Source organism: Rhipicephalus microplus, chromosome X (assembly GCF_043290135.1).
Source record: "Rhipicephalus microplus isolate Deutch F79 chromosome X, USDA_Rmic, whole genome shotgun sequence".
NCBI lineage: Eukaryota > Metazoa > Arthropoda > Arachnida > Ixodida > Ixodidae > Rhipicephalus > Rhipicephalus microplus.
In genome coordinates this window covers 261780075-261803475 of record NC_134710.1, presented here as the reverse complement: position 1 = coordinate 261803475, position 23401 = coordinate 261780075, and the positions used below count along the sequence as shown (strand labels likewise).

The 23401-nt window shown below is 43.2% G+C and overlaps 1 protein-coding gene and 1 pseudogene across 1 annotated transcript in view; both read left to right on the top strand.

Annotated features, from left to right (window-relative positions):
• LOC119161569 (uncharacterized) overlaps positions 1-23401 on the top strand; it is a 90120-nt gene that overhangs the window by 10396 nt on the left and 56323 nt on the right. Inside the window, exons 4-6 of the mRNA XM_037414109.2 lie at positions 14797-14939; positions 15254-15377; positions 18923-19038. Of these exons, the coding sequence (XP_037270006.1) occupies positions 14797-14939; positions 15254-15377; positions 18923-19038 (383 nt within the window). The remainder of the gene's footprint in view (positions 1-14796; positions 14940-15253; positions 15378-18922; positions 19039-23401) is intronic.
• On the top strand, positions 270-14788 carry LOC142776982 (uncharacterized; annotated as a pseudogene).

Genomic DNA, 23401 nt, shown 5'->3' with positions numbered 1-23401 from the left:
GCGGCCAGATATGCAGCTGTTCATGAGAGGGCATGTGATTGCTGCTATTCCTGTGGTTGTGTGTAGGCAAGCCTCAATGTACAACGACCGATTAACTTTTATGTAGCTACTTTTACACAACGTGCATTAATGAGTGCCTGAGAGCATTATACGAGGTTTGTTAGAAAAGTATCCATCTCAAATTTATTTTTTTTTGCAAGCACCTAATGGATTTGAAACAAGCGTGCTTGCATTAGCTGACCTTGAACCTTCTTGGGCATGCGTGAATTGTTTCCCGCCTGCCGATAGCGTCAGTCGCTGGGACACAGCGTTTGAGTGAGATAGTGCACAGTGCTCTCGTCGCTTTTTCATTACAAGGAAAAGTGACGAAGCGACTGAAGCAGCGCTTCTGGATCAAGTTTCACCAGAAACTTGGCAACAGCCAAGTGGAAACCATTCGAAAGATCAAAACGCCTTTCGGTGACAATGCTATGAGCCGCACGCAGATTAAGGAGTGGTACAACTGGTTCAAAGACTGCCACACATCGGTGGAGAGCGAGCCACGCTCAAGTTGGCAATAAACATGCCAAAATGACCAGGTCATTGCCGAAGTGAATGTTGTGGTGATGCGGGACCGTCGTGTGACTATCCGGCAAATTGCGGAAGAGGTGGGCATCAACACTTTCTCTGCACATGTCATTATGACCGAAGATATGGCCATGAAGAGAGTTGCAGTGAAATTTAGGCCGAAACTGCTCACCGTGGAGCAAAAACAACTTCATGTTGAAGTCTCACAGGACATGCTGGATTTTACAAGCAGTGACCCTAACTTCGTGATCACCATTGTTACTGGTGACGAGTCTTGGGTGTACGGGTACGACTTGGAAACCAAATCCCAGTTGCCACTGTGGAAGCATTTCACGTCACCAAGACCAAAGGCCCACCAAATGCACAGCAACATCTTAGTGATTCTGAGTGCTTTCTTTGACTCCCGCGGTGTGGTACACCACGAGTACGTGCCAACGGGTCAAACAATGATTAAATAGTACTACAGGGATGGCCTCCGTCGTTTGCGTGATGCTGTGCGGCACAAGAGATGTGAGTTATGATCAACTGGAAACTGGCGCATTCATCAGGACAATGCTCCTGCACATTCCTCGCACTTGGTTCAGACTTTTTTGGCGAGAAGTCAGACTCCTGTAGTTCAACAGGCTCCTTACTCTCCTGATATGGCCCCCTGTGACTTCTGGCTGTTTCCCAAACTCAAGAGGACGTTGAAAGGAGAGCTATTTAAGACAAGGGAGGACATTATGGCTGTAACAACAGCTGAGCTAAACTTCATTTCGAAAGAGGCCTTTTCAGAATGCTTTCAACTATGGCAGCACTGCTGGAAGAAGTGTAAACTTTCCAATGCTTCAGTTATGCCAGTTTTTTTTCTTCCACCAATGGTCGAATACTTTTCTAACAGACCTCGTAAGTCATGAATTGAGTATCCGGACTAAAAGAGTAGCTGTTAAAAATGTGTCGTTCAAAGTGGTCGCAGCATAAAAGATACGGAAATTCTAGATTAGAAGCAGTGTCATAATCATGATATGATTATGAGGCATGGCAGACTGGGAGACCCCAGATTCATTTTTGATCGTCTAACGCCTCTAACCAAATGAAGGTACCTGATCATATTTTTCCTTTTTTTTTAGCTCCGAGTGAAATGCGGCCATTATTTTCTGGTGAACGCCGTTAGTCTCATTGGTTTTAATAGGTTGAACCTTTTAATATTCGCCTAAAATGAAATGCTGCACATTCACAATAATGCCGTAGTGGTGCCACCTGTAAAAAGCTGCAAACAACCTGGAGTGTTTCTTTTGCATTCTCTCGTAAGAAATCGTGATTGATTGCGCATAGAGCCGATTGTTTGCTTAGTACAGCTGTTCGAATTCCTGTTAAACTTTGAGAAATATTTTAACAGAAGAGATATAAACCATTACTGCAAGAGCTGCTTCTGTACAAGTATGGCTGTTCGAGTTTCTGTTAAAATTTGAGAGGTATTTTATATATAAATCATTATTGCAAGGGCTGCTTCTGTAGAATAACATTGTCAGAAGACCAAGAAAATGAAGCTGATATGCTTCACTAGCAATAAATTTTTTGCCAATGGGATGCCACTTCTGAACAAGATTTAGGCCATTGAAATTGTAATTTCAGGCAATGACAATCCCCAAGGCATCGGTGTGTTTTGTGCACAAATGCATGCACATAATTTAAAATTACTATTGCCGCTGTCTAGCAGCAGCAGGGTCCACTTTCATATCTAGCGCTGCTCCTTATTATCGGGCAAAAGAAACAAGCTTCTTTGTTGTTTTTTTGTAAATGGAACTGCCTGTTGGCACACGAAACATGTTCGGCATCGTGGTCCCACACCCACACTATGGCTCTCTCTCAGCTGTTTCAAAAGAATAATGCAACAGATGCACAGAAAGCATTACAACCATCAGCTTGTATCACACCGCGCTAGTGTTATGGCACGCAAACGATGGGCTCTGTGGCACAGAGTGCTGCATTGCCACAGCTTCGGGCAGCGTGGGAAGCTGCCCCATGGCGTGACAGTGAACTTCTGTGACTATTAGAAGTATTTGAGGGCACTGGTATGGTTGAAAGAAATCGTGAACCACCCTTCGGGCTTGGTGAAAAAACACATCCTGCAGAAAGCATACACTTCTTTGGACAGCTTGGCAAAATCTTGCCTTCATGCACTCTAAGGAGACTTGCGGAGCATGAGGTTGCCATTTTCTCAGGTGCCCTCTTTTCATAGAAAGGCATGTGCTCGCTCTCTTCGGCGCAATTGGCACCTGCTGTTTGGCGTGACGAAGCAGATCGCATGCTATGGGCCAATAGCCGACGTGAATATGCTCAGATGCGCATCTTGCTACAGGGTGCTGCCATGTTCCGGCACCATGCAATATAGTCTTCTAGCATTACACGGTAGCTGCTCTAATGTGCACAGGAATTGCAGCTAGAGAAAGCAATTGCATTTCGTCACATGCGCTCGAGGTCATGATGTACAATGTTCTTTTTTTTCCTGTGCCATCCCTCCTTGCATAGCTTCCAGCACGGTCGTCAGGACAATGGGAGAAAGTGCCTGAAGTGTATGGCAAATTTCTGCAACCCCGTTTGTTTTTGACAGATTCGAGAAATTTTTGTAGCAATTGATTCATGAGGCAACAAACATTGATACTGGGTCATTAGGAAAGTGGTTTGTGACCCCTCTAAATGAAATGTATCTATGGCAATTTGTGGTTGTTGCATCAGCAGATATTTTCCAGTGTGGATGACCCTGCTAGCCATAGCCAGGGTTGCTGTTGTTGGCTATGTTGCGCCAAATTGACTACTTTTTGACCTAGTTTGGCTGCAACTATTTCTGGTTGACACCATGACTACTTTATGGCTGCTTTTACATTTATGATTTCGCACATTAAGTAGCAATTTGTCTTGTTATTTGCAGATAAAACACAATGTTCTACAGCTTTTTTGTCATTTTAATTTATGCATGCCTATGTCCTCTATCCACAAGCAGGCTTGTGTGCATTGAGACACCCTTACCACTGGCGTAGCCAGGGTGGGAGTGGCTAAGAGATTCAAAGCCTTTGCCCCCTTACCACAATTCTATATTCATGTGTATTTATACAGACATGCGAATGCTCGTACGAATATACATAAAGTGTATTTTAATCCTCGAAGAAATAATGTCACTATGCCGTGACCCTTACTGCTCTTACGAAACGCTTGATGCACCTGAAACATAGGCGTCACAGGGTTCCCTATTAAAAAGCCACTTACCAGGCCCCTTACCGAATTTTAGTTAGACAGTGGAAGTTGTTCGATGTCCCATGAGGAACATTTTGTCACAAAAATTTTTTGGATCGCTTGATTACGAGCGGAGAAAACAAGTTTCTTGAAGCAGCGCGAAACGAGGATGAGAGGAGACAAGCTCGAAAACCTTGCCGCTCCTCCACGTAGCGTTCGCAAGCCAAATCTCTTCCCCACCCTCTGCGGCATCCGACCAAGAGGTGACGTGCGCATGACGTGCCCAAACAAGTCCAACCCCCGAGCACGCGAGCGGCGTTGCTTTGTTGACTAGTGTTATTTTGTGGTCTTCTGTCTGTTTCTGCGGGATGGTTTGGAAACGCTGGCTTGAACGAGGTAGAATCGATGAGCACAATCAGTGCACGAACGCGTAGGAGCGTTCCACGGCGGTCGTCAGCTCCATGCGCTGACCGCGAGGACATGAACGCATGCGAAACGCCGACACATTAGCCCCGCATCTCGTTGCAATTCACGGGAGAAAAATGGATAAAAGACGCTCACTTTCCCCTATTACGTCTCATTATTTATCTAGAGTTTTATTGATCTTTCGAAGCAACAAATTACACAAACTACACATGCCGTGTTGAATCATTTCCATCTTATCACGTGCCACTGTCTGCAACGTCAGAGCAGAGTCGTCTACGTAGAGGACCGTCACTGCATTGCCTTGTACGTAGGGCCATTCATATGCGTACGTCATGCCCTCATTCTTTAGGCGCGCACCGGCAGAAGGGAGGGGGAGCAGCGTTCATCTTGAAATTTGATCCATTTCCGCGGCGCGTAGCGTTGCAAATTTCGGCAGACGTGATCATGAACGCCTTGTGTACGCATTGCGCTTGTCGGCTCAATATTGTCAAACCTGGTGAGTGGCCCTTTAAAGGGGATAGGTAGTGAAGAGTAATCGCAGTGCCCCCCCTCTATTAAGTCAATATATGGGGCAGATCTTGACACCCCCCTCCCTCTCAGGTGACTAGGAGGGCGGCGCTGCCCTCTCGTGTGCATGCCTATGCCTGCAAATACAAAGTGGTAATTTTGCGTGCATGTCGGCGAGCATGCGTCCAGCACTCTGCTTCTGCTGCCCTCCATCTATGCTGATGCTCCGATGCTATGTGAAATTTTTGATGAGTAATTCTGATGCACAGTTCCTGTTCTTGTGTATAGAAAAAAAAAAAAAAAACTGATTCGTAAAAAAAAATCTAGCTGATCTGTTCATCTTCAACCACATTTCATCATATGAGGTTGCACTTGCATTATGTTTACTCTACTTATCAAATTCGAGCGGCAGCTTCAAAGAAAAAACAGTTTTGACGTTTCGTGTTTCTACTAATTTGCTGGCTAGAATGTTCTAATTTAACTTTGTATGTGGCATAACTCTACTGTTGTACATAAAATATATGCATCTGCAACGAACTTATTATAATTTGTCAATTTATGTGCAACTTATCTGTGGCTTGAAGATAAAGAGATAGAAAAGAAGTTTGCTCTTATTTCTATGGTCTTGCTTATTCAGAATGGTATTATTTATTGATAAGTACTAAAAACTACTCATAATAGCACTTTTTGTTTTATTTGACCATAATATTAAATTGCATGGGTACTTTGGCTACGGTTGGCTTGAATTCTGGCTTCTTTTCAAGTCCACTCAACGGCAACCCTGCTGCTGGCTATGGTGACTATTGTCTGCTCAATAGTCCGACCATAGCAATCTAAAATTTCTCTTCATGGTCAGATGGCAAGTAGGAGGATGATTAAAGCATTATAGGCCACTTTAATGTGGGCGCCAGTGTTTTTTTCTGACATGTTATTTTTGTTTTCCTAAAACAAAATTGGATTTTGATACAGATTGATCAACGTAACGTTTTTCTGTTTATATATATATATATATATATTGTGTTAAAATTGACGGTAGTATTGGTAAACACCATATTTTAAAATTCTACAAGATTCCACTTGTCTTGAAAAACTTTTGACAGAGCCTTGCAGGCCCTTGAACATACTTCAGTTTTTGCCTTTGAGGCCTGGATCAACCTTTTGATGTGTTTGATAGAATGTCTGAACGTGTTGAAGAATTTAGTGAATCAGGGTCTTCAATGTACCAATTAATATGCAGCAATTAAAAATATGTAGTGTTGTAACTTCTTTTGTGTGTGCACTTTAAATATCTGTATTCTCTTTGATTACAATAGTGTAGCCATGTAATTATTAAATATTGCATGTATCAATCAAATCCAGTTTCTCTTTTTACTAAGTGGGGATATCACATGATAGGTAATTTGGTTCAAGGCACTATAAGCAGTGGTGGTGGTTCTCATGTGCCAATTGCGCCATTTTGCTGCAATTCCGTACCTTTGCACCTTGCCGCGCACATTCAAGCACAGCTTGCGCCAACTGTGTCAAAGTTCACTAGTCTACTTATTGTACGGTGTAGGACTATGTAAGGCCCAAAAATATTCTTGGTCGCAACAAACACTTCTACACTTCTAGAGCTTTTCCATATTTCTGCCGTTGCCCCTCGATTCATTCCAGCGATGCTCTTTGTGTCATTATATTCAGCCTAACAAAAGTCTGTGCGCCGCCGTGTGTGTCTCTGTTTAAAGTTTAGCATGCTGTTTTCTCTTATTTGTTAGGGAACTTACCATAGCATGTAGAAAAGTTACTTTTTTGTTCGCTAGTCACTCCGCATGCCGTACCCACGTGGCCAAGCAGCAACAGTTATCGGCACTGCCTGTTGTAAACGGCGTCATCATGCAAATAAGATTCAGAAGAGCAAAAGCAGGTCACGCGTCTTCATCATACTGCACAACGTTCTTCGGTACACCTATCGTAAAGGTGTAGGCCCAAATGCCCTTGCAGAGTGCGTCTCGCATGATGTGACACGACTGCTGCTCGTGCACATCCAAGAGCTCCTCGGGTGTCTTGATTACGAAATTGACATAACGCCGGGGCAAGCCAGCGCTTGTAGAAACTGAGCGGTGTGGTTAGCCATGAATAACTAAAAAGTGCTTCCATGTGTCTTAAACGCTGTTAGAACAATCAGATAGTGTTATTGTCAATCAACAATGAAGGTCAAAGCCTTCTTGGCTGGCAAGTCTTCACAAACGATTCCTTCCTGTGCTTGTCGAGAACTACGTCTGCAAGCGTGATCAGCGCGGCCACCCCTTGTTCACAAATTTTTGAATATGAACAGCGCTGCCACAGGAATTTCTCGCTTCTAGCTGGGCTGTAAGGTGGCTCAAGTCCAAACTGTGTTGCGAAATTCAAATGTAAAGAAACGATCCAAGTCCTCAGCACTTGCTGAAGCCAAAAATGTCGTTCTGGGACTCTTGGGACCCCTGTTAGCGGCGGATCCAGGGGGGTGTAGTTTTGTGGGTGGGGAAGCGTTCAAACCCCTTTAAAAAATTGCCAATGGCACTCTTCACACCTAATCAATTAGTTGTCCTTTGTCATCTGGCCTGTTTGCAGGATGCTGTACTTGGTCTCCAACTGATTGAGTAGCATGAGAACAACTCATACCATCGTGAGGTGACAAATTCATGTACACGAGGTGCTGCTAATGTCAACGTTTTGACAAGCGGACTTGTCCTTAAAGCTTGAAGAAAGACCACCACCCCCCCTTCTTCTTGGTTTGATCACTGACATCGTCTTATTCTTATGATTTTACTCTGTACTAGTATTATTTTTTAGAAGATATTTTCTGTATATTTCGATAACAGCAAATGCTCTACCCAAAGCTGTTGAAAATGAACGAGAATGTCACTCGGTACTCTGCTCTGACAGTTAATTGAGTACGATGAAGCATCATTCATAGTGAGTTGGGGCGAATATTAAGTGCACTGTCTACGCAAGCAATTCCGAACAGTATGTTCTATTTGGCTACAAGTTTTCTTCCTCTTTTTTTTTTTGTACACTGCTGTTTACCTGGTTAGGATTTTTTGGACAGACCTTAATGACACCTGTCATTTGCAGAAACGATATGTGCCATGTGCTTTGTCACTAGTGCTTCACTTCACCCGCTTCGACGCACACCTTGTGCTGTGCAGTGAAGCCAGAATGTGACACTTGTGCAAGTACTTGATTAATGGCTGCTTTGTGTATGTTTGCCTTGTCTCTGTTTCTCCAAGACAGCGATATTCAACTTCTGGCACTCCTCTTCGCAGAACCAATGTATGTCCAGTGGGTTGACACTTCTTTTTTTATATTGCCGAATAATTTCTAGTATGCACATTAATAAGCATATTGTCGCGACGTGAAGACATAGGTCGTATTCGAAGACGCTGAGAAAACAGCAGCGGGTCGGTCTTTTTATTAACCGCGCGCGAGAGAGAGTTCCTCGTCTTTCTCGTTGTTGCGTTCTGCATAAAAGCGTGCAGATGCGCATATGCGCTGTCGCCTTCGTCTTTTTCGCAGGACGCACGTGACATTTGCCTCCCTCCAAAAATGGCACCGTCCCGATGTGCAGCCAAGGCACTCTACTTATAAAAACGCACATATGCAACGGCACCCACAGGACAAACGAGAGTTAGCTGGGCAAGTAGGGTTTCATCTGGATGACATGCACAATCTCGGGTGAGCAGTTTCGGCGACTGGAACTGCAATCGCCGTTGGGAATAACTTCGTAGTTGATATCATTCAATCGTCGGGTGACTCGATATGGGCCGAAGTATTATCGTAATAGCTTTTCTGAAAGTCCGCCTCGACGTATTGGGATCCAGACCCATACCTTGTCTCTTGGTTTGTAGGTTACCAATTTATGTCGTAGGTCGTACCGTTTCGCATCTTTGTGTTGCTGGTGACAAATACACACGCGGGCTAGCTGTCGGGCTTCTTCGGCTCGCTGGCCAAATTCTTCGGCATCAGCGTGAGTGTCGTCACACTCGTGCGGCAGCATAGCACCCAACGTTGTAGTGACTTCGCACCCGTGTATTAAACTAAACGGCGTCATTCCAGTAGTTTCCTGCCGGGCAGTATTATAGGCGAAGGTCACATGAGGCAAGATTTCGTCCCCGTCCCAGTTCTTGTGTTCTGTGTCGACAGTCCGTTCGTTTGCGGGTGGTGCGCCGTTGTTCTCCGGTGAGCTGTACTGCTGAGCCTGACAACCGACTCCAAAAGTTCTGCCACGAAGCAGTTCCAGTTCCTCTATTCGTGATGAGGACTGTTGGAGCACCGTGCCGAAGGACGACGTTTTCTATGAAGAAATGAGCCGATTCTGCTGCTGTGGCCCTCGGCATGGCTTTAGTTTCTGCGTAGCGAGACAAGTAATTGGTGGCGACAATGATCCATCTGTTCCCTGTGGTAGAAGTTGGGAATGGGCCCAGGAAATCCATTCCGATTTGGGCGAATGGCTTTGCTGGTACTTGAACGGAATGTAATAAGCCTGCCGGGTGGTGCTTTGCGTCTTTGACACTCGGCACATGTTTGGACGTGATGTTTCACAGCAGCAGGTAGATTCGGCCAGTAGTAACTGTTTTGCAGACGGGACAATGTTCGAGTGTAACCGAGATGACCGGAGGTGACTTCATCATGGCAGGCTTCCAGAATTTCTTTTCGCAGTGATGCAGGGACGACGAGCAAGTATGGGCTGCCGGTGGGAGAAAAGTTTTTCTTGTATAGGACGTTGTTCCTTAAACAAAAAGATGGCACTCCTCTCGCAAAAATTCGCGGCACGTCTTCCCGTCGTCCTTCTAAGAAATCGATAAGCGAAAGCAGGTCAGGGTCACGGCGCTGCTCTTGTGAGATAGTAACCGCGTTGATGACTCCCAAGAATGCGGCGTCCATAGACTCGTCATTAATAGCGGCAGGCTCAACGGCTGACCGCGAGAGACAGTCTGCGTCGGTGTGCTTCTTCCCTGATTTATAAATAATGGTCATATGAAACTCCTGAAGCCGAAGGCTCCAGCGTGCTAAACGGCCGGATGGGTCTTTCAAGTTAGTGAGCCAGCAAAGCGAGTGGTGATCACTGACGACCTTGAATGAGCGGCCGTACAGATACGGTCGAAATTTGAGAACCGCCCAAACCACGGCGAGGCACTCTTTCTCGGTAGTCGAGTAGTTCTCTTCCGTGCGAGAGAGAGCTCTGCTGGCATAGGCTATCACTTTCTCGGAGTTATCTTGCCATTGTATCAGTACGGCGCCCAGGCCTACATTGCTTGAGTCGGTGTGAAGTGCTGTTGGCGCTTCCTGGTCAAAGTGCGCCAGAACCGGAGGTGTTTGGAGGCGTTGGCGTAATTCGTTGAACGCTGTTTGTTCCTTTTCGCTCCAAAGAAAGGGAACATCCTCTCGTGTGAGCCGCGTCAGAGGCACCGCAATAGACGAAAAGTTGGCGATGAATCGTCGGTAATAAGCGCAGAGGCCTAAGAAGCGTCTCACTGCTCTTTTGTCATGCGGTGCGGGAAACTTTGCGACAGCGTCGATTTTGCCCGGGTCAGGTCGAACACCTTCGTGGCTGACCACGTGGCCTAAGAAGCAAAGTTCGCTGAAACCAAAATGGCACTTCTCTGGTTTTAAAGTCAGGCCAGCCAAACATGTAGCTTGTAGGACTGCGAATAATCGACTCGAATGTAGCTGAGAAGACGACAATGTCACGTGCGTCCCGCGAAAAAGATGGAGACAATATTCACTGAAAATATTGACATGTCCTGCTCCAAGTGGTCCTAAATCCTATTTTTGCTGTTCCAGACCTGCTCCTAAACACATTTTCTCTTGCTCCAAATCTGCTCCAAAGCACGCTTTTTTCTGTTTCAAAAATTGCTCCAAGTGATAAACTGGTTGGAAAGCTGCTGTTTTAGAAATTACTGATATTTCTTTTTCTTTGCAATCTCTGTATATATTCAGATCTGAGTTGGTACAAATGTATAAATTTTATAATTAAATTGAAAACAAATGTACAAGAATGACAAAGTTCGAATATTGAATAAAATACTAGATATTTTAGAACTTATAAAAAAAGTGTAAATATTCTACAATTCTATTTAGTGAAAAGGAAGGCTGTTTGTGGAGATTTCAATATGTAGTATTTTTGATGGCCTATGCTGCTGCCCATTCAATTGGAAGTGTAATGCCATTGCAGAGCAGAAAATCACATTGGCTGTGGAAGCTGTGCTGCATAAACATGTGTCCACATTCAAATTGTTTGAAGGTGATACAAATGTGATAATATTGTCCAAATAATAACATGAATAGCCTAATTTTAGTGAACATATGTGTAATCTGCCTATAGGGGAATGGCATCCCATTAACAAATGGGAAATTATTGTGCAGGAGTTTGGTTTTCTATGTTTCTGCCCAGCAATTTGCCTTTTTTATGATGCCACAGCCCATGTGCCCTTTTCCTAGCAGAAAAGTCTTAAAACATCTCTTGATTGCGAAGGCCTTTGTTCTGGCACTTGTCCCCCTCCCTTCCAAAAGCCTGCCAGCACTGCAGAGGGCAGCACAGGAACAGAGAGGCTGCTTAGGCTGGTTAGTATTACTAAAAGGAAAATACTTTCTTTGTGGGCAGAACATTTGAGAATAGAAGTCAGATAAGAGTTTGCTCTGCCCTATCTGGCTTCTTTTCTGAAACATTCTGTGCACAAAGAAATTATTTTTCTTTTAGACAATGCAGGAAAATTAAAAAGTCAGATTGGTGCAGGTACACACACTTCTTGGGGCGTGCCCCTATTGATCAGCATTTGCCCAGCACAAATAAGTGCAGTTTCTGTCTGTATAGCAGAACCATTTGATATTTCACCGTTTCCATGTCTCTTTCTTTCCTCAGTGGACTGCAATAACAGCTTACTTGCATTCAAACAAAAATTATTTCACAGTTTTGACTGAGAATTTGAAATTTAAACATAGACCGAATATCTGTACTATTCTCTTTTGTTCGTACTATTCGCTTTTGTTTGTAGCTTCTAATATGCTCATGAGGTCATAAGGAAAGAAAAAGCAGCTCAAAAAGGTCCCGCCACGGTGGTCTAGTGGTTAAGGTACTCAGATGTTGACCCGCAGGTCGCGGGATCGAATCTCGGCTGCGGCGGCTGCATTTCCGATGGAGGCGGAAATGTAGGCCCGTGTGCTCAGATATGGGTGCACGTTAAAGAACCCCAGGTGGTCGAAATTTTCGGAGCCCTCCACTACGGCGTCTCTCATAATCATAAGGTGGTTTTGGGATGTTAAACACCACATATCATCATCATCAGCTCAAAAAGCATTGTAGTAAAACAGTGAGGTTGTTCATGAGTACTTCCAAAGGTGTTTCTGAGTATCTTAATATAGGTACTCTTTGGGTATTTCATGTCTATATTATAATATACTAGCATAGTCTCTCAATAGCTTTTCTGGTCACAAAACTGCGAGTCTGTGGTGGTGCCGGAGTGGGGTATCAGGTAAAGTGTTAGCAACCCCCCCCCCCCCCCCCCTTCTCGAGCAAATATTTTCAAATCTTAGTGCATAAGCCACTGCAAAGGCACTTGATGTGGGTGCTCCCTACTGCAAAAAATTGTGGCACTGACCAGTGTGTGAGATTTTTTTGCTTATTTTTTTATTGCAAAGTGTTCGATACTTTGCGTATAATGCACAGTCTCAGCATGTGTTAAGCACTTCACGAGCTGAAAATCAAGGGCACTTGCATTGCTAAAATTGGGCACAGTCACTTTTTTTTCTCTTTCTTCACATGCTTTCATTGTGTGGTCTGGCAAGGGAACTTCACTGCATTGTAGAGTGTGCTTTAAACTAATATTTCTTCTTGCTTTACCCTGGAATTTGGTGGGCATGTTTTATTTTTCACTTCAGTTTCAGCACCTCATAATGTGCTCATTTTACATCCATTGCCATGAAGGCAGCTGTTATGCTAAGGTTAAGTGTGCCCTCCTAAAGTGTATTTTATCATTCACTTGAATTGATAGGTTGCTAGAGGTTGGCATTGTGTTCTTTAGCAAAGGTAGTAGTGGCCACATACTCTTTTCACCCTGTATAATAATAATATACACAATATGTTTAGTGCATAAGTGCTTATCTACCTCAACTTCATGTAGGCACAGGAATATTTGTTGCCTGTTAGTTAATGTCCTCTACACTATGTTTCAAAATGACCACATGTATTCATAGGTTAATCCAAACCATAGTCTGCTTTTTTTATGTAACTGAGATAAATGCATAATGCACATTTACAAACTTTAAGGTTTTATCATAGAGTGCCTAATTTTTCAAGTTATTATAAAGTGCTTGATGGAATAGGTAATGTTTTTTTTTGTTTGCATAAAGTGTAGAATAAAGCTGACCTCGAAACAATTGAGTGCATTTGGCAGCCGTATTGGCCGAGCTGGATTTTTCAGACTTGCGTGATTATTTGAACCTATACACAGTGCTACTCGTGCTCAATAGTGTCCGAAGTTACTTGCCCATCATCACATTATTTCATGGACAAAATTTCACATATTTCAAATTGTGGCACTGAAAATTGTATCTACAGCTACAGAGTGAAGAGGTGGAGGGAAGGCTTGTTAAGGCTTGTTCAGAACAAAATCTGCATATTTTCAAAACTAAGCATTTCAAGTTATCAAAGAAGTTCAGTTTTTATAATTAAAGTTCAGCTTGGCAGGTCTGAGAATGTATTTCAACTTGCGGCTTTCATGTGGGTACAAGCATGTACCATATTGAATTTCATAGTGATAAGTGTTAATTTCATGGTTGATACACTATGCATGTCATTGTGAGACATTGTTGAATGACTCTTTCACTCTTCCAACATTTGCGAGACAGTTGTATCCTGTTGCTCAGATAGACTTGTCAAACACTATCATTGAGAATCGCCACGCCGCGGTGGTCTAGTGGCTAAGGTACTCGGCTGCTGACCCGCAGGTCACGGGTTCAAATCCTGGCTGCGGCGTCTGCATTTCCGATGGAGGCGGAAATGTTGTAGGCCCGTGTGCTCAGATTTGGGTGCACGTTAAACAACCCCAGGTGGTCTAAATTTCCGGAGCCCTCCACTACGGCGTCTCTCATAATCATATAGTGGTTTTGGGACGTTAAACCCCACATATCAATCAATCTATCATTGAGAATCCTGTTAGGTAGTGTCAGTGAAATATACATTTTAATAAAAGACAGTATTGGAATGTAATTAGCCTGTCTAAGAAAAAAATTATAATGGATTAGTTCCTGTAATGGTACTTTTTTGTATGGGGTGATGATCATTAAGGTTTCTGTCAACACCCTTGGTTGCTTTGGCACATAAAATTATCAACAGCCAATGTCAATGAATGACCACTTGCCCTTGTAGCTTAGTATTTACGGTTCTGTGCTGTTAAGCACAAGGGTAGGGTTAATTACTAGCCATTGATAATGTAAATTAGAAGAATACCTGTGTTTTGATTTAGGTTCAGTTGAACTTAAATAATTTGAGGGTGTCGAAAGCAAGAGTCCAAACAAAGTGATACCTGGTCATATTGTGGTTTTGGCATGTAAAACTGTGGCCGTGAACAGTCTGACTCGCAAAATCGTTGGTTCGAACCTAGTCAATAAATGTAAGTAATTTGCATTTGTTGGTGCACTCAATTTTAGCTTGTATTAATGATTTTAGATTTTATTCACCTGCAGAGTTCATATAATTGCTGCAAAATGTCACTACTTTCTGGTGGTGTAATGTGCATATTTGAGCTCTAGGAGGAAAAAAAAAATGGTATGAGATGAGTAGACACTAGCTGGAAATTTTGTATTGTAGAACATTGGAGTAAAGAGGAGAGAAGAAATGTGATGCGCAGGCTTAAAAGAAAGTGTGTGGAGAAACAATTTGAAACTTCATAGAAACTTGCAACATGAACCGTGCATTCTCATTATAACTTGCAATTTCGAAAATGGTAAGAGTGCTTCAGTAGTGTGCTAAAATATTTAGAAGTCAAGACAGTTAAAATTAAAAGTTAAACAGTTAAAAGCCATAAGGAATGTGTTACTGATCTTTTCCTTTTCTGGATTCTGCAGATAGGAGAAGCACGTGCCCTTTACAACTTGGGCAATGTGTACCATGCTAAAGGAAAGCACATAGCTCGTGCCAGTAGGCAGGAACCTGGGGAGCTGCCATCTGATGTTCAGGACTGCCTGCAGAGGGCCATCCACTGCTATGAGTGAGCACAGAACTTAGTGGCTGCCTGCTATGTAGATCATGCCCGGGAGAAACTTCAGTTGTGCTTTAGTTTGGTTTTCTGACTGTGTTCATAAGGATTTCCAATTGATTTCTAATAGTCCTATGTGTTTTAATTCTCATGCAAATGTTTTGTGTAAAAGCATTTGTAGTTTTACTGGGAGCAAATTTAAATAAAGTGGGGAAAAAAGAACAAAAAATGCCTTTTTAATGTTTCCAACCCTGCACAATATTGTGGGACATTGTCAATAAAGTTTTTACTCGCTCGCTTTAAGCATTTCTATTCCATCATTCTAGGGAGAACCTCAAGTTAATGGTGGCTCTTGGTGACCGATCAGCTCAAGGACGAGCATACGGCAACTTGGGAAATACGTACTACCTGCTTGGTGATTTCAGGAAGGCCATTGCCTACCACGAGCAGGTGCTTGTTTTGAGCTATATTCGCATCAAAGGAAATTCTTGAAACTTGTTATACAGCTTGCTGTGGTAGCTTAGTGGCCTGCTATGCATGTGCGTTTTATTCCAGGCCACAGCGGTTGCATCTTGATGTGGGTGAAATGTAAAAATGATCAGGCACTTGGATTTAAATGCATGTTAAAGGATCCAAGATGATCAGAAATTAATCTATAGTCACTTGATATAACGAGCTTCTTAGTCATGTGGTTATGTCACATAAATAGATTTTTTTTTGTGTCAAGTTAGCTTGACACAAATTGTAGAAAAATCTAACTGCTGTTCGGAATTCTGCTTATTGTCCTTCAATTTTTCGGATGCCTGTATTTTGGATATGCCTGAAAATTTGGACGCTTATGTGGTACTGCCAGATGCCACAAAGAGTCAATGTATAAAGACGTCTGAAATTCAGGACTCTGAAATTCTTCGGCATTCAATATTTAGGACTATCTGTTCATACCATTTAGGCCCCTGCCTCTGCTGTGTCGTTCATCTTGCATGTTCAAACCAACAATTTCGTGAGTCGGACTAATTGTGGCCATAGTGAAGTTTGTCAGCTTTGCCTGAATGCCAAGGTGTTGTGGGGTGAAGCATACCAAGAATCTAAGGGGCCACTGTTGTCGCGCAGTGTGGCAATGTATATTAATGGATAAGCACTGGAAATGCACAGAGGTGGGATGGCAGCAAATGTGCCAATGGAATGTAAATGGCAAGAGCAATAAGTGTCTTCAGCTGACTGCCCAGTGCATGTGGCTTAGTGAAGGTGTAAGCGTTTTACGGGCCACAGTGCCGCACACTGTTGCTTCTCTTTGCGATTACACTAGATGTGCTACACAGACATATTGCCTTCAGCAATGATAGCAGTTCGCCATTGCTGCAGCTGTGTATATTCAGGAACGGAGTTCGATGAACACTAATCGTGAATGCATGCATTCAGTACCACAGGCACCTGAGCAGTGAGTGTGTGAGCTTAAAAAGCTACGGTTCATACACTATTAAGAAAGATTGGCTCCCCACGGCAGCAAATGCTTCGTTTTAGTGAATAAGCGAATATTTTCGTGCAGTTGCGTATCGCCTACACACAAACACCCATCGTGGAAATCCAGACCAGTTTTTCGCTTTACTGCTTCAGCCGTGGCATTCAGTGTACTCGTATTGGAGGTGCTAATCACATTGGGCCAATTTTTTATTGGCGGTTAGCTCGTATTCAGCATGTTCACTGCGGCGTGGATTACTGGTGGGTCACGGTCTTCTCCTATGCGGCCGTGATGTTACGACCGTGCATATGGTTGCCACGGCACACCTGGAAGATATGCCGAGTGGCCCACCGGTGGGTCACTCCGCACTTAAAACAAGACCTCAATAAAGCTTTCTGCAGCAAACGTATTAAGCAGGGTTCTCTGCAAGTATTGAATGTATTGATGAGAGCCCATGAAAGCTTTCAAATGCCTGATAAGTGTACCGGGATGTCTTTGGAGCTATTTTGAATGTAGCTGTGGTGATTTCACTGTTTGTGTGCAGTAAGGAAGTATGAATTCATATTTTCGGTCATTTTCATGTTCCTAGTAAATAAAAAAATTGGACGTTGACCATATTTTACTGGTGTTCTCTGATTTGTCTGTGTTGGATTGGGATCAAGCTGCGGAGTGTTGCCAGTCTGACCGAAGGTCATAGTTTCCTGCTTGTCTAGACCTCCACTACAGGCTATACCAACATCTGTGCTGCGGTCTGCTTAGTGTTTGCAAAATGCAGTTTTATTATTCATACTCTTTCCTCGTTCTAAGTAACTGTTGTTGACCATTAGTTGCCACAATATGTAATCTGTGTAAGGCTCATGTTGGACGTGCATTCATGTTCCTGCTATGGGTCATTGTAGGTTCACTGTTTCTTAAAACTAGTAAAATGGGATTTACAGCATAAGCAAAATCGTAATAATACCGCATCATTATTGATGCGTGATATGCGTGGCAAAGTTGTGTCCATGGTAATAGAAAGTGTCCCTATGCTAGGAAAGTACAGTTACGTTGTGGGCTCATATGCTGCAAGTCTTCAAACCACAAAATGTGTGATTTTGGTATATTTAAGCATTTAAGTCTCTTTACATATAGTATTATGCTACTGAGAGTACAACAGCCTTAAAGTCTGTTTTCATGGTAACTTATTTTTAATATGATGAAATTCGTTGATGATTATTAAAATGCCATATATGGCAAGGGTAATGAAAAAATAACAATCTGGTGCTGCCTACATCCACAAATATGAGTTCGAGAGGCTTTGGGGAACACTGATAACTAATAGAGCAGTGTATTTTACTATCCATCATAGGTATGCATTTCTTGTTAGTGGTACTACAAAAAAATTTGCAGTTTCAATAAAATAATACTTTTTGCAATTATACATGCCAAAGATTATGAGGAATGCTGTAGTGGAGTGCTCCAGAAATTTCGACCATTTGGGGTTCTTTACCATTGTTGTAACTCGGGGGTTTGACAGGGATCCAACCGCCGCCACCAGTTGTTTGTTCCTGGGGTTGATCAAGATCCCACCGCTGCCATCCAGTTGTTGAATCGGGGGTTTGACAGGATCTCGCCATTGTTATTCGTTGTTGGGGTGTTGGGACTTTATGTTACCGGCACCGGGGACTCGGGACGAAGACGCCGAGCATGAAGAGGCTGATAAGGAAAACTGTACAGAGGTTTATTCTACATTATTTACAAGTGAGAATTTCTTGCCACATGATGAACATCTAGACGAAGATGTCGTTCTACATCGTGACGATCTCGTCGAAGGCTGGACGAAGATTTCTTGCCCACTCAGCTCACGGGGGCTGATTTTAAAGAGTCTCTTTTCTCCTCTTCCTTAGATGGGGGAAAGGCTTCATTCCATTGTCCAACCACCATACACACATCACTTTTGATGCCGCCGCCCACACCCGCCCTGGGCAACGTCCTAGACCGGGCCGTAGCAACCACACTTCCCCTCTGGCGTGAGGTTGTTTCTTCCTTGGGGTGAGAATGCCACTGGGTGCTGAGTCACACGCTTGCATTGCCGGGAACATAGAAAGGGAACCGCCACTCCCCCCGCGCAATTATAAGGGGCTGGTGGCCATCTGCAGTGATGCCTCTCTCGTCAAGGGTGGTAGCATGGTTGGGACCTATTGCAGTAGTTTTTTTCGAACCCCTTTTTGCGTCGCGCTGCACGGCGCTTCACCTCGGGAGGACAATACCCATGTTTGGATGGTCGTCAGCAGGCCCGTGCTCTCCGGCATTCTTTTCACAGAAAAATAGGACAACCTTTCTTCTTGATTCGGGCGCCAATCCTAACACCATGCATCAATCTGACTACTTGAACGTGTTGCATTTTGCCTCCATCGAAATGTGACTGCTGTGGCCAGGACCGAACTTTCGCCCTTCAGTTCGGTAGCAAAGCTTTCCACTACCAATAGGACAGCCAATTTACAGTTTTTAAATCCTTACAGTTCTAATGTGTGCCTATGTTATGCTGGCATTACAGAGACTGAAATTGGCCAAGGAGTTTGGGGACAAAGCAGCTCAAAGGAGGGCAAACAGCAACCTCGGCAACGCCCACATTTTCCTGGGAGAGTTCAGTATTGCAGCAGAGCACTACACGTAAGACCAAAGTCAAATATTTTATTCATTGCAAATGTAGGGCTCATAACTTTCAGATTACAAGCAGTTCTCTTAATTTTTTTTTTGTGAGTTTAAACATAAAATGATTTCATGCTCAGAACTACTTGCGGTGCTGAAGAAGTATTAAGAAGGGTTTTCTTTTTATAATTTTTTGTTTATATTGCTAGCTGTTCACTCCATATGAATGGTATACAGCTGCAATTCAGTACTGCTGGAAATGCTGGATAACTAGCTCTACGCACTGAGTGGTACCATGCAAGTACCAGTTTGGTTTTCCTGACGTGTGTCATGAACAATGAAGTACATACAATACTGCAGCAAATATTGCTGGAAGTACCCATTACAAAGCCCTTTCTTTTTGCAAAATCTCAGAAAACATTCCACCTCGCTTGCATGTCCATCTGGTAGTGCATGGTGCAATGATTAGGAGAGTTTCAAAATATGATCAGGGTCTAGATCATGCAATGATTGATTGCTGACATATCGACAGAATGCATAGGCATGCATATCTGCTTTCGGTAATACATGCACGTCTGTTCTGCGATTTTCCTTTAAGTGAAAACTGAACCTATTTCATTGAAATGGGGTCCTGCCATGTGGAGTCAATTGTTCCAGGCTTCTGTGGCACTTTGCCTTCTGAGCTCACACCTTCACTGTTTGGCTGTTCGCTGGGTTGACACAATGACAAGTTTTTGCAAGTAACACGCACTCCGTTTATCTGTAATGCTTTAGCAGTCCTGCACCCTTAGGCAGCAATTGATAAAAGTGCATTTCGTTTTTTGCATGTTTGCAACAGTGTTAAGATAGTGTACATTAGCATTTTTTGGCTTGATAGTGTAAGTGCTGAGAGGTTACTTTGTGCCTGTGATGCTTAACTCGGCAACAGTAAGCAGCTGTAATTTCTACATAGTGACGTGCAGTTGTGTCTGGTCTTGCATAGCAAGGTGGTAGTGATCGGCGAGACAGTGCGCTTAGGCTGTCACCTTCTAAAAGCATGCAATTCGCTTTGAATAGGCTATGCAACATGCACAGCCAAGCAGATTGCTGAAGATGCTTATTCTGACAGGGTTGTCAGTGGTCATACTGGTGCATTCAGTGGCTAGCTCCTCACCTTCATTCTTTTTAGATGCGTATCTGCATAGGCGTGACTGACAGCAGTTCTTGAAAAGACCTCTTCAGCGAATTGTGGTGTCGGCGACTTTTATGCCACAAAAGCTTGTCATGGCATGCAGAATAGGCATTAACCAGTTGACATAACACAAGCTACTGCAGCTTGAGCTGTTAGCAACTGCATAAGGCTCTATGCATTATGCATTGGTCCGGGTGAGGATTCATCGTAACAAAGTTTCAATTACTGGTATGTTTAAAGCGTACGTATTAACGAAGTTTGTATAAGACACACCTTTTGGCATGATGAAATGCAATTATGCACGTTTTTGCACTCATTCTCAAAACTGAGTTTTTATAGGCATATTTTTTATAAGCTGCAAACTCTAATATAGTATAAAACATAAAACTAATTCTCTCCTAATGTTAAAAAAAAAGAAACATAACTTCTTCATGGTAAACACAGCTCTAACAGGCAGTGACAGGAGAAGGAGAATGACATCGGACAGGCACTCTCCTGTGTTAGTGCCTGTCTTGTGTTGTTCTTTTTGTGCTGTAATTGTCTTGCATTGTTTTTACTACAAAAAATCAACCAACTGGCCCAATTTCGCATACTACTTGCACTAGAAACTTTCTGATGTTCATCCTCCTACACACTCTAAAAAGATCTGTGGCTTTGGCCAGCAGGTTTACGCTTAACCTAATGCATGCAATGCTCCAGAAAATTTTTATTATTCTGGCTATTGGAGAATCAGAGCAAATAATATATAAAATATGAGCATTATTCAACAATGGGTTGTGTATGAGATTTTTTTCTTTTAAAACAGCACCAAAACTACGTTACAGCATTTTGTCAGCAAATTCTGTTCATAGTATGTCATGAAAAATTTGCAGGCCCTGAGCTAAAATAGCATACCTGCCAAGTCTCCCGCATTTCGACCAGTTTTAGGTTTGTACGCTTGTTAGGGAAATCTCCCGGAAATTGAAATTTCTGTCCATGATCTGGCTTCATTGACAAAAATGCAGCCCAATCCGATCCAGGCTTTCTGCAGACCCATCGCATTTTATTGTAAATGAATCTAGGAGGCGTTAATCTAAACATACAGTAGAATCTCAATATCTCCATGATAGGAAAGGGGCAGGTACGAGTTTGTGAAATTTCCCTGCCAATATTTACTATGTCCATCGGGTCGAAATTCGCATGTTTCGAAAACTTTTCCTCATCGCGGCGGGCTGTATGAACTTTAGTAGCAAAACCATGGAATTAAGGCCGAGATCAGCATGCTTGAAGCGGGACACACGTGGCCAGCGCACGCACTGTCAGAACTGTGGTTATCATTTGCCACAACCACTGTAAAACATCGGTCGGAAGAGTCACTCATGAGTAGACTCACACTGACTCGGACCGAGCGTAGTGTCAGAGTGAATAATATTTTGGCGAGTTTGAGTCCGAGTGAGTCCGGTTGAGAAAAATTTTTGTGAGTCTGAGCCAGAGAGAGTCCAGTTGGGGAAAAATTTTGGCGAATTGTAGTCCGAGTCAGCACAAAGCTCGAAATGTATTTCTTGAGTGAGTGTGAGTGAGCTGTACACTTTTCTGCTGGTACAGGAAACCACGGCCGCCATACATGAGACAGTCTTGTATGGCGACAACGTAACTGACAGAACTCGAAAGTGCACGCATTTTTATTGCTTGATCAGTCAACGCGGCGTTACTTTCCTCAGATACTGCAGACAACTGATGCAATATTAGATTGCAAAAAACGACTTGGATTGAAAACAGAACTACTGTTTTCCGTAACCACCACACGTGAAACCGTGGTTGCCGCGGCGCAATCGTCTATAGCGACTGTTAGCCAAGGGCAATTGGCTAACGCAGTGGTAGATATAAGGCAGTAAGCACTTGAAAAAAAGTTAGAATTGTTTTGGCATTGCTATCAAAAGATTCTAGTAATGTGCATTGTTCCTGTCAACCTGCATATTTTGGCTACACTTTGGCATTCAGTTTTCATTTGGCCTCAAGCGAAGCTTTGACCTGCGCTTTCCTGGCAGCCAGCTTTGCCGTCCCATTCGTTCACGCGTGTTACAGGAAGACATGCGAGTTCTTTTGATTGAAAGAGATTTTGCTAGTTGTTTTTGTACTGTAATTTCGGGAGATATGAATATTTTAACCCTCCTTTGAGACTTGCACTTTCTACTGTAGTTGGCAAACCCTAACCTCAGGTGTTCAGCCACTGCAAGTCATTATGAGACTGCAACGCCAATGTTTACGACCCCCTCCCCCCACTCGTTTTTTTTTTTCACGCTTTTTTTTCTTCTGATGCAAAAAAAAAAAACGGGAAGGGGGGCAATAAAACAATGCGACCCCCCTCCTCCTCGCAGAAATCTCCCGGATTCAGAATCCTTGAACTTGGCAGGCACGCAATAGCTTTTTTTTGGGGGGGGGTCTTATCAAAATTCTCGTTTTTTGCTATTTGTAATAAGTGGTTCAGACTCAGTGGAGACTTCGGAATTTTTTTACTGAAAGCAAACTTTTTTTTTATTGCACTAACATTGGTGTTGAATAATGAGGATTTGGACGGCAGAACACATTTTTTCAGTGAAATTAAGTGGGGTTGGCAACATAGGTCGGCGAACTAGCACATGAGCTGACTCACTCGGACTCACTCAGACTCTGATCAAGCTGCGAGTCTGAGTGAGTTCGAGTGAGTAATATTTTCGAGAGTCTGAGTCTGAGTGAGTCCGATTGAAGAAAATTTTCGTGAGGGTGAGTCTGAGTGAGTTCAGCTCAGGAAACTTTTAGTGAGTGTGAGTCAGAGTGAGTCCAAAGGTCAAATATATATTTTATGAGTGAGTCCTGAGTGAGCTCTACAAGTTTTGCAACCTATGGTCGACAGACATGCATCAATGCTTTTAATGAAGCACACCTTGTTTTTGCCTAATGTACACATGCATTTCCAGGAATGTGGGAGGAATGCAGTTTTTTTGTCTTTTTTTTTTATTCATCCAGAAGGTTTGGTTTCATTGATGAAATGTAAGGCTGCTTGGAGGGAGGCAATAGAGTACAAAAATTGTTAACAGTGCAATTGCAGTGGCCACCTGGGGGTCGCTGAGCAGTAGCAGCACAGTGGCAACTTATTTTGGCAGAATAGACATACAGTACCTTTGGCAGAATAGACATACAGTACCAGTAATATACTGCAGTTTTTCTGTGCTGCAGGTGTATTTGGATGCTAGG